Source organism: Leguminivora glycinivorella, chromosome 1 (assembly GCF_023078275.1).
Source record: "Leguminivora glycinivorella isolate SPB_JAAS2020 chromosome 1, LegGlyc_1.1, whole genome shotgun sequence".
Taxonomy (NCBI): domain Eukaryota; kingdom Metazoa; phylum Arthropoda; class Insecta; order Lepidoptera; family Tortricidae; genus Leguminivora; species Leguminivora glycinivorella.
Genome location: NC_062971.1, coordinates 9,547,356 through 9,559,144, shown reverse-complemented (window position 1 = coordinate 9,559,144; position 11,789 = coordinate 9,547,356). Strand labels below are relative to the sequence as shown.

The 11,789-nt window shown below is 38.5% G+C and overlaps 2 protein-coding genes across 2 annotated transcripts; one reads left to right on the top strand and one right to left on the bottom strand.

Annotated features, from left to right (window-relative positions):
- Nucleotides 1-821: 821 nt before the first annotated feature.
- On the top strand, nucleotides 822-1,973 carry LOC125225884 (SAP domain-containing ribonucleoprotein). The gene has a single exon (XM_048129765.1). The coding sequence runs from the start codon at nucleotides 941-943 to the stop codon at nucleotides 1,742-1,744; it is 804 nt and encodes a 267-aa protein (XP_047985722.1). The 5' UTR covers nucleotides 822-940; the 3' UTR covers nucleotides 1,745-1,973.
- Nucleotides 1,974-1,982: 9 nt separating this feature from the next.
- LOC125225876 (S-adenosylmethionine sensor upstream of mTORC1) lies at nucleotides 1,983-3,333 on the bottom strand. The gene has a single exon (XM_048129757.1). It carries the CDS (start codon nucleotides 2,995-2,997, stop codon nucleotides 2,020-2,022), a length of 978 nt encoding a protein of 325 aa, XP_047985714.1. The 5' UTR covers nucleotides 2,998-3,333; the 3' UTR covers nucleotides 1,983-2,019.
- Between the last annotated feature and the right edge of the window lie 8,456 nt (nucleotides 3,334-11,789).

Genomic DNA, 11,789 nt, shown 5'->3' with positions numbered 1-11,789 from the left:
CTGGACAATGGAAATACACATAACCGTGCAAACTATCGGTCGACGGACGCGGACGTGGCCTTGAGCGCACGGACGTCCGATCGAAATCTGGCTCTCTGGATGTTTTGTTCCGTGCACACTGATAGGTCGCGGTCGCGGTCGTTTTACGACGGACGTCCGCGTAGTATGTTCCTAGCTTAATGAATGATTTGTTCCGTCGTAAATCAACCGCGGACGGGAATCTGGACAATGAAATTACACATAACCGTGCAAACTATCGGTCGACGGACGTGGACGTGGCCTTGAGCGCATGGAAAAGCTAGGAACATACTACGCGGACGTCCGTCGTAAAACGACCGCGACCGCGACCGAACAGTGTGCACGGAACAAAACATCCAGCGAGCCAGATTTCGAACGGACGTCCATGCGCTCAAGGCCACGTCCACGTCCGTCGACCGATAGTTTGCACGGTTATGTGTATTTCCATTGTCCAGATTCCCGTCCGCGGTCGATTCACGACGGACGTCCGCGTAGTGTGTTCCTAGCTTAATATGGCACTTTTAAGCTAGGAACACACTACGCGGACGTCCGTCGTGAATCGACCGCGGACGGGAATCTGGACAATGACATTACACATAACCGTGCAAACTATCGGTCGACGGACGCGGACGTGGCCTTGAGCGCACGGACGTCCGATCGAAATCTGGCTCTCTGGATGTTTTGTTCCGTGCACACTGATAGGTCGCGGTCGCGGTCGTTTTACGACGGACGTCCGCGTAGTGTGTTCCTAGCTGAAATAGTGTTGCCATAGTTTTGTAGGATAAACAACTCACATGTCATAAAACCAAGCCAAACCAAACGAACGTCAAATACTCTAATCAATCTATCTTCACCAAACCAGTGTTTAGCGGCGACCTATCGAATAAAAACTATCAAATAACTATAAAAGCGGGTAAAAGAAATGGCTGATTCTACGGTATTAGACGCTAGTAAAATGAAGGTAGTAGACTTACGTAAAGAGTTAAAGTCGCGTGGCCTTCCTCATACGGGCGACAAAGCAGAACTCGTGGCTAGACTACAAACAGCCATGGCACAAGACGATCACCAAGATATCAACTTGGATTCAGATGAAATAGACTCTGATAGTGTGCTGGAAGAAGATGAAAAATTGGACGACGATGATGAAAAAAGCCAAACCGACCTACTCGATGACTCCGCGGTGGACACTATAAACGAAGAATTGGCGCTTGCCGATCAACCGGCACCGAAGCCTGCTAGTGAGGTGAAGCCGCTAAGAACACTCAAACGAAAAATAACTGCTGACACAAAGGACTCCAAAGAAGAAAACAAGGAGGCTGGATGTAAAAAAATTGTATTAACCAGGCCCACTTCTGTGACACCAGCTCTTAATACAGATGCAGAAACAACCCAAAGTCAACCGGAAGTTACAGCTCCAACTGACACCAAAATAAAAATAACTTCAGACATTGATGCCAAAACCAGGTTAGAAATGCGTGCTAAAAGATTTGGATTACCTGTCAAAATGTCAGATGATGAAAGGAAAGAAGCCAGGAAACAGAGATTTGGTCAGAACACTTCAAGCCCAATCACTTCCAACAAGACACCAGCAACATTGAGTGAGAATTTTGATAAACTCAAACAAAGAGCTGAAAGATTTGGACAATCAGTGTCTAAAATTATGACTGATATAGAACTTAAGGAAAAGATTGAGAAGCGTAAGGCTAAATTTGGTACTGTTAAGTAACCTAAGATGTTAGAATAAGGATGTGAATTGTAAATATCCATGTTACTAAAGCCTGACCAAGAATATTATGAGCATTGAGCAAGAGGGCCAAGATATACATACTATGAAAAAATGACATGGCGCATTGTCATATATTTCTGGTCTGGCTTTACAAGTTTCCTGTTTAAGTATACTAAAATTGTTGATATGACTTCAGTTTCATGAAATTGAAATTAAATATTTTGCAGTATTGGCCTTTATTATAAGAGTTTTATTATCTCATAATTATTATTATATTATAATATATATGGAATATCCTTAAATGGTAATTCATTAAAGTCTTCAGCAGCTGCAGTTGATTCCCAGTGTACATTTTCTGGCAAAGATTGATTTTCTTGTTTCATATTAAAATCTTGAGGTATATGCAATGTAAATTCCATATTAGTATCTTTGTGAAGAGTTGCCCAGCGTATAGCAACATCTTTATTCAGACTTTTTCGGAATGCCATGCAATGCATATGCTTAAATTTTTCATACTTAATCCTGGAGAACCCAATACATGCTAATGTATATCTCCAATTCTTCATCAGTTTTCCATTAGCACCAACATGTTTAGAATCTGGTGTGTTAATGACCAGTATTCCACCTGGTTTTAAAATATCATAGGCTTTTATGCAAGCCTTAATTCTAAGACAAGAACTAGGGAGATATTCTAAAAGAAAACAAAATGTTACAATATCAAAATGTTGGGTTGGCAATTGATTAATTTTCTTAGCTGTTTTCTTTAAAGAAGCACCACATGGTACCTCCAAGAAGTCACATTCATAAACAGACATATTTGCTGGACATAAATCCACAGCCAAAACATCAAAAAAACTATATTTCTGGAATGGGTTGTAGCAGCTGCCTACATCAATAAGTTTTAAGGGCTCTGCGAAATGTTCTTCCATAGTGATTTCAATATTCATTTTCACAGCTATTTCATATTCTTTTAACCTGTGTGAAAGGTAACATTTTTGCAAAAAATAGGAGTGAACCAAGTCTGCCGTCCACTCAATTCTTGATATTGCTTCACTATGTTCACTACCACAAGTTTTTTCCCAGTGCGTTGTAGCCAATTTATGCATAGACTCTGCATATTTACTGAGTATATTCTTATTTTTACAATGTTCACGCCATGCATTTTCAGCGCCTACTTCTAATGATGATTTTCTAAGAGACGCGTGGACTTCTTTGATAATATTTGCTAACTCTTTATGCTCCTTACTAGCCATTGCTTATAGATTATAAATTACCATTTACGGCATTCATCTCTCATAGTCTCATTTAGTAAAAAGATCAATAATAAACGCTACACATTTAATTTACCAAAAGTAACAACTTTATGTTCCGTCCCATAATTCCAGAGTGGAGTATTATTGGGTTTGGAGTGCTATGAACTTGGAAATGTTTAAAATATTACGTAAAATGGTGGTCGAGGACTGAGGTCCATAAATAATGTAAATATGAGAGATTTCAGATTTGTTTGAGAGAAGCACAGACCTATTAAATATTTATTTTCTCATTGGAGAGACCTCACCCTCAGCCTCACCTCACCTTTTGATGTGACAGTGACCATACACCATAGACTATGAAATTCTATCTATTGTCTTTGACAGTGACAGATTCAGTTTGACAGTTGGTCGCAAAGTTGCCAGGTTTCGTGTAATAAAGCCTGAGGTCCACTAGGCTCGCCGAGTCGAGTCTCACTAAGGGCGTTAGTCTCTTTTCTCTGCTAAGGGTGCGCGCCCACGGGGGACACAGTTGCTCGGCGACTTTCGTATTTGTATGAAAAGTTGCGTCGCCTCGTGTGCGCACTTTCATACTAGGCCATGGTCACGACAAAAAAGTCGCTGGCAACAGTTGCCCGTGTGCGCGCTCTCTAAATAAGGAGGCACACTAAAAGGTTATGACAGATGGCGCCACACTATCAGTCCATACGTGAGAGCGAGAAGATATTTTTTTCTCTCTCTCACATGAATGACAGGTTTTTGACGTGATAACGTCTAATAACTCGTTACTACGGGCAGCATGCACGAAAAAGATGACGTCATTGTCCCGTTTCCCAATATAGCTTAAGCGCCATCTATTGGCGCGCGTTGGAACTAAGCGGCTGATCGATGCGCTCGGTATGGTTGTAGCGTGTGGCCTGAGTAAAGCACCACAGCTGCGACAGATGGCGCGCCCGTGTTTATTATTTTTTAGTGTAATTTAAAAACATGAAAGATTGCATTAAAATAAGCATCTTTTATAGAATGAAGTTGTTTGAAAAACCTACTTATTTAGGAGTTAGAGCAATACGAAGTTGCGAATTTTCCCATAGTATTTACTAAGGCGCCAGAGACTTAATAAATTTACGATGATTTTTTTTACCAATATAACCTATGTTAATATTGATAAATCATATATATATATATATATTTATTTATTTCATAAAGATAACATTGATCTCATTATTGTTAGTAATCGCTTATAAAATAATGTTAGTACTTAAAAACTAGATTCGATTTCACATTTAATATTAAACAATTTAATTTTAATCATATAGAACACGTTTAAATAAGGATGTTTTGTTATATAAACTTTTTCTTCTCCATTAATATTTACTGAGATATTAGGGTTCTAAGATTAGTAAATGGCACTAGCACTTTAATAAAATTAACGCGTGTCTCGCAAACGGTCTAGGATACAAAATGACGACTTTTATATAGGTATAGGTTAGGTTCGTTAGGTATCTTCAAACGGCCGAAGGCTCCTATTCTGTGCAGTTTCTGTAATAAGCGGGGCTCCGTCGATATCGCTTTCTGTCTCTGGCGCCTTAGTAATGCTACGGGAAAATTTTGCAACTTTGCACCACTCTAACTCCTAAATTAGTAGGTTTTAAAAAAAACTTTAATTTATAAAAGATACTTATTTTAATGCATTCTTTCTAATAAGAACAAAACACTATGCTAGAAAGAGTGCAGAGGAAGTTCTGTAGGCACATTTACAAACGACTGTACGGATATTATCCATATATGTATCCATCTCTATTCGTAACAGGAATGGTTGGTCTTCAAACTCTAGAAACCAGACGGAAACTTCTGCATATTATGCATTACCGCCAACTGTTTCACCATAGAGTAGATGACGCATCCGTGCTTGAGAGAATGGGGCTGCAAGTGCCAAGAGCGAATGTGGTGGTTGGCATGCCGGGCGCGGTGCCGGCGGCGCCTGTTCGCGGCGGCCGGCGCACCGCTCGAGCCCGAGCTGCTCTTAACCGCATCATGTTGGAGACAGACGATATTGACATATTTGCTGATAGTGTTGGTGTGTTTTACAGAAAACTCTTAAGGTTCATAGACTCTACACTCCTTAGGTGATTAATGTAATAACCATAGTTTAACTTTTAAGTGTGTTTGCTTTTATTTATGTTAATTTAACATGTACATAATTATATTACCACATAAGTGCTTTGGTGAAATACTGTTAACTTTTGTGTATTTTTAATAAATAAATAAATAAACGTGAAAAAAGTCCCAGAATCGGGCCCTTTTGCTATACTCTGACCGCCCCTGTCTATACTACTGTAATGTTTGACGTTATCACGTTAAACTACCGTCCGTAAACCGACTTTACAGACAACCAATTTTTTTCTTTCTTTTTTTTAATCTTTATTTGGGGGCTTTTTCGGTCCCCTAAAGGGGTTAAAAAGTGGATGAAAGTTTGTATAATATGTGGATCACATATATTTTTGAGTTACGAACTTAAAACTCGGTGGAAAGATGATAAATATAAATAAGAGAAAAGTAATTAAGGTCAGTGCGGGCAAGACCGGCGTAGTTTATTTTAATTAAAGTTTGAGTGGATAAAACTCTATAATTAATGTAGTCTGGCGTTATGCGCATGGTCCTATGGGATAGCAAATATTATATTTTACAAAGATTTTACAACATTTTGGTGAATTAAGGTACTTTTAAGTGATAAAAATTACATTTTATAAGGCTCGGCAGGTTGACCGTCCTCCCGCGATGAGTACAGAAAGACCGTCTAGTGCTTGTTGTCGCGTAATTTCATATGAGACTAGGTTACAAAATCATGATCATTGTTATTTTACGTAATAACAGAGCAGAATGTGCTAGATAATTAATAAAATAACGTTGAAATTTTGAACATATAAGCATTTTTCTATTTATAAGGCAAGACCGGCATATGTCCCGTAGATGGGGTTCATAACCTTTTATTTTCAGGTCCAGATATTGCATAATACTGTTTTTCCAACGAACACCTGCTAATCCAATTTAGTCACGATAATTGACCCATGACACCCTGACCCATGACCCGTTGACCCATGACAACTTTTTTGTCAAAGTGACAGTCAGCAATGTCAGATTTCCAATTGGTCATTAATTTTAAAGTCAGCACCCCCAAAACCCTATTTGACGACACCCATGACGACTTTTGTGTCAAGTGACAGGCAGCAATGTCAGATTCCAGATTGGTTATTCATTTTGGAATCAGCACCCCCGAGAACCTATTTGACCACACCCATGACCACTTTATGTCAAAGTGACTGTCAGCAATGTCAGATTCCAAAGTGGTGTTCAATTTTGAAATCAGCACCCCCGGAAATCTATTGATGACACCCATGACAACTTTTATGTCAAAGTGACAGTCAGCAATGTCATATTTCCAATTGGTCATTAATTTTGAAGTCAGCACCCCCACAAACCTATTTGACCACACCCATGACCACTTTTATGTCAAAGTGACAGTCAGCAATGTCAATTAACGGTCGGGTAGCCGTAAAAGAGTCGGTCAAAGCCGTTTTAAAGGGTACCCATACGGTCCCTGTTGGGTAATGCTGATCATAAAAATAATGACCAACTTGAAACCCTACTCTCTTTGGAAATATTTGTCGTCGTATGTTGCACAATCTACATAATTAAAATTATACAATACTTAAACAAAAATAATAAAAAACGGGTAGAACTTACGATAATTCTACCAACTTAAATACAATGATGAATAATGCAGTGTAGGCTTATTTCTTTTCACCTCTTATCATTCTTCACAACTATGTCACATATATTTTTGTTTACTTAATACTTTCGAATGATTTTTGTAACATCATACGAATCATTATCAAAACTGTATTTCGAAGTTAAAATCAAAAATGGTACATCTATCATAAGCCAAAAACGTACTTATATATTGATATTGTTACAATCGACTTATTTCCAATAAAGCCTAAAAAAGGTTGGCAACTCCTTGTTTATCATATGCCGGTCTTGCCTTTCTCTTTTATGCCGGACTTTCTGAGTAGGCACAATTTCTGAGTTACATATTTCAGAACATAAAACTAGAAATTGAGCGCGTTTTCAGTAGATTAATAGTACTAGTCAGAAAGAACGGTTATTAAATGACTACGTTACATACACAATGTACAAATATTCCGACTGCTTCTATTTTATTTTAATTTTTTGCGGAACCATGTTGAACTCGATGTTCGAGTTCGAAACACGAAACAAGTTGTATCTTATACTTTTAAACGAGCAATTCTTGTATATTTATTTATTTATTTATATATTTATTTACACTGACGATCTCGGAAACCGCTCTAACGATTTCGCTGAAATTTGTTATGTGGGGGTTTTTGGGGGTGAAAAATCGGTCTAACTTATCCTTAGGTCCCGGAAAACGCGAATTTTCGAGTTTTCATGCGTTTTTCTTCGCGCGCCATCTCGTGTGCAGTAGTTGTACTGTTAAGACAGAATTCTTTCGGTCGATGTAAGTACTATTTATTGCAAACACTAGATGGCGACACAGGTCAAGGCTAAAACGAATAGAAAAATACACTATTTGAGTTTTTGTGGCGAAATGCGCGCCATCTCGTGTGGAGTAGTTGTGTTGTTAAGGCTGAGAATTCTTTCGCTCGATGTAGGTACTATTCATTTTTGAACTAGATGGCGACACATGTCAAGGATACGAAACAGAACCGAGCGAGGCTCGGTCGCCCAGATATTGTTAACTAGTGTTCGTCCTAGAGATATGTATTGAAGACCAATGGATTAAGGAACTGGTATACCTCCGGAGGTGTGAGAGGCGTAGATATATAAACACAAAAGTTATAGTCAATAGACGGTCTTTCCGGGTAGACGGTCTTCTCCACACTGACCTTAGCTAGCTTTTCGGGTCTCCTGACACAGTTCCATAAATCCAAATCTTCCTTTTCGGCCCAGATTCCTCAACATTGTAGGTACCTACTCAGAAAACCTTTTCCCAGCTATTGAATACCATATATTTGTTTTTGGTTAAGGTTTTTTAGTGGTAGTTGCATTTCGTCACTACTTAGAAAAAATCTCGCATCTCACACTGCTCCTCAAAGTTAAAATGCAGCAACTCTATATGCTTTCCATACATACTTGTAGTGTTGTAGATGTTCTTTGAATTGTTTCATATTTAAATGTAGCCCCCCTAGACAAGGCAAGGAGAAAAAGTCAGTTTCCATCGCATATTTGTGTTATATGGACATTGGATGGTTAGAAAATTAGCTAAAGTACCTAAGTAGTATAAACTGTTTAGTATAGTATAGAAGGACAAAAATGCATTGGATTTATACTATTGCACTTACTGAAAAATGGTACGGCGGCGGCGCCAATAATTATATTCATAACTATCGTACAATCCAATCCAACGTACAATCAGCATACTACTCGTTCGAGGCGATCGACTGTTCTCTGTTGCCGAATTTACATATTACTCTATCGTGATAAGAATTAGGCTTGTGTAGTACATGTACTAATAGTACAAAAGACACGATTCCACTGTACTAGACCGAACTACTCCCAAATGATTCTGCTCTCTAGTACATTTAGTACACTAGTAGAAGCGTTTATCGACAAAAAGAGGCCAAACCTTTTTTTTCTTGACCAAAGCATGAAACTTGGCACAGTTGTTCCTTATATCAAAATAAGCCGATTAAGATCGGGAGCCTTCGGGAGCCTCCCCCCTGGGGCTCGGGAGGGGGGGTCAAAGTACCGCTTCACCCGGCTTGCTTTGAAAAATTCTAACATACCCCGTTTAGTTCATAGGTCATGTTTGGTATCGTTTTCGAGTAAATCAATAATGTAGAATTCATTTTTGATACTAAAATTATAATTTAATGGTAAATAAATAAAAAAAAATGAAGTTTGAAATTTTCATCTAAAATTTACAAATTCAAGTCATCATAAATGTCTAACTGTTTGCTTTTTCTATAAATAAAAAATATAATATGAAATAATATGAAAATAAAAAATATAATATGAATATAGATTATAAAAAATATAACTTTTACCCACCTTTCAACTTAACGTTAGTAAGTTTCATTAAAAAAAACTTTAAGCCGCGCGTCGTCGGGACGCCGCGAGCGTAATTTTAAAATGCCTTTATTTAAAAAAAACTCCATTAGAACCCGTTTAGCTTTTAGGTCATGTTTAGTATCGTTTTTGAGTAAATAAATAACGTAGAATTTAGATTTGGTACTAAAATGACCATTTAATGTTAAATTAAATTAAAAAAACATGAAAATTTTGAAATTTTCTTCTGTGATTTACAAATTCAAGTCACCATAAATGTCAAACGGTTTGCTTTTTCTATATATATAAAAATATGATATTAAAGCTTATTTAGAATAGACTATATAAAATATAACTTTTACCTACCTTTACTAACTTTAAGTTCCATAAAAAAAACTTCGTTGGGACGCCGCAAACGTAATTTTAAAGTGCCTTTATTTTAAAAACTCTATCAGACCCCAATTAGCGAAAAGGTCATGTATTTTATTAATTTCGGATAAAAAAAATGAATGGGAAATTAATTTCTTGTAAAAATAAAAGAATGTTTAGCAATTTAAAAATCAAAACAACAAATATGTTTTTTGTAATTTTTTTTAATCTACTTGCTGAAAAAACATTATGAGGCTTTACTAATGCCACAGTATAATAAAGAGTACCTACTATCGTACAGTATGGCCACTCCCGCTCCCCGCTGAAAGTGCCGCCCGTCAAAAACGCGAACAGTCGACCTGTCATATCTCACTTACAAAGGATAGTACGCGTTCACCTACGCGAGCTTAGACTGTGTGCGGGGAACGCGCCTCTTTCACGTATTTGATCGCCAGTGTCAGAGGTGTGTTAATGCATAAATAGAAAAAGAGTCATTATTATTGACTCCGGTGTCGACAACGGCAACACTCGGGTCGGACCACACGCTCTAAAGACCGACTGTACCTGTTATTTATTCATTGTAGTGAATCCTGAAAGAAATGTATATAAATGTCAATTTTTTACTTTGATGATATTATGTGTGTGAGTAATATAAATTACTCGTAAATGATACCCACTAACTACAGATCTTGTGCTTCAAGACAATTCCCTACACAGAGACATAGCTGGGTACATATGCAACTGCATAAAGAGGGCTCTACCCTCTTTATGCAGTTGCATCGGTTTTTGCAACCTGCTTTACATTTATTCATTATTTACATCTTGTAAGTTCTAAGGCTTAGAATCTAAGCATATACTGGCCACTTCAGTGTTGTCTGACCAGTGTGATGGTACCCATTCGTCTCCTTCTTCCTTCCATCCCCAAGAAGACAGACGGCAATTTTCACGGACGGACTCCAAACAAAAACGCCCTGAGGCCTATTTCTCAAAACTGAAAGTTACAAGCGGAAGTCTCTTTCCAACTTGTCATATTAGACATTGACAACCAGTTGACCATTGTAACTTGTAGCTTCGAGAAATGGGCCCCTGGTACACTGTGCGCTGGTATGCTGATGCAAGGCAGCCTCTGAAGGAGGTATGTTCTCCAATTGTCGATCTTTTCTGGTACCTAAAGAGGTAGGTACTTCGACCACTCATTCACCGTTGCGCAACGACTTGGTCTGAAACAATATGTGCATTATCATTCTAGATTCTACAACTATCAAATTACAACTATTTGGTGGATCACGTAACCTTCAGTATTACCCACTTACCTATCATAAAAATAATTACAAACTTTAGTAGAATCTGATTTACCTCTGATAATGCTCCATCTTAATAATAGTCTTAATAGTTTGACACCTTAGGTGGACTAGCTAAATGCGTGCCATGCTTCAATGCCAAAGGAAAACGTTTCTAGATTAGACATAGTATGGGATAGGTACGATAAACGCAGCTTGAAACGATCAACAAGGGAGAAACATGGCCACCCAAGGCTTCAAACTATTACGAGATGGAGCAATATCATAGATAGGCAAATCAGATTCTATTAAAGTTTGTAATTATTTTATATGATAGGTAAGTGTGTAATACTGAAGGTTAGGTACGTGATCCGCCAAAATGTTGTAATTTGATAGTTGTAGAATCTGTTTAAATAAAATGACAATGCACATATTGTTTCAGATCAAGGGTCCTTACGCAACGGTGAATGAGTGTTGGAAGTACCCCTTTAGTAGAAAAGATCGACAATTGGAGAACATTCCTCCTTCCGAGGCTGCCTTACTTCATCATATACTGCCATTTGTCTAAGACTGGGGCTAAAGACCTGCCAACCACACCCTTGCTGCCGACGCATTAGGACACCACGGACTCCACTGCCAGTCTAGTGCTGGCCGAATTTTCTGACACGCTGCACTTAACGATCTAATCCGCAAGGCTCTCGGCACAGCGAACATACCGACAACCCTCGAACCTGTCGGCTTGTCAGCAGCAGACGGAAAGCGGCCTGATGGTTGCTCGCTTGTGCCTTGGTTTCTGAGACGACCCTTGGCGTGGGGCGTGACCTGTGTGGATACCTTGGCTCCGTCCAACGTCTAACGCTCGGCCCAGAAACCAGGGACTGCTGCTGAAAACACCCAGTTTAACAGGTGCTGCAAATATGCATTTTTAAAAAACAACTACATATTTGCGGCAATTGCATTTGAAACATTTGGACCATGGTCATCAGACACCAAGCAGTTTGTGAAGGAAGTTTCCACCAAACTTGTCTGGGTGTCTGGTGACCTACGCACGGCCAATTT

Bases quoted from the DNA above. Each gene is read 5' to 3' on its own strand.
- LOC125225884 (XM_048129765.1), top strand. From the start codon at position 941: ATGGCTGATTCTACGGTATTAGACGCTAGTAAAATGAAGGTAGTAGAC.
- LOC125225876 (XM_048129757.1), bottom strand. From the start codon at position 2,997: ATGGCTAGTAAGGAGCATAAAGAGTTAGCAAATATTATCAAAGAAGTC.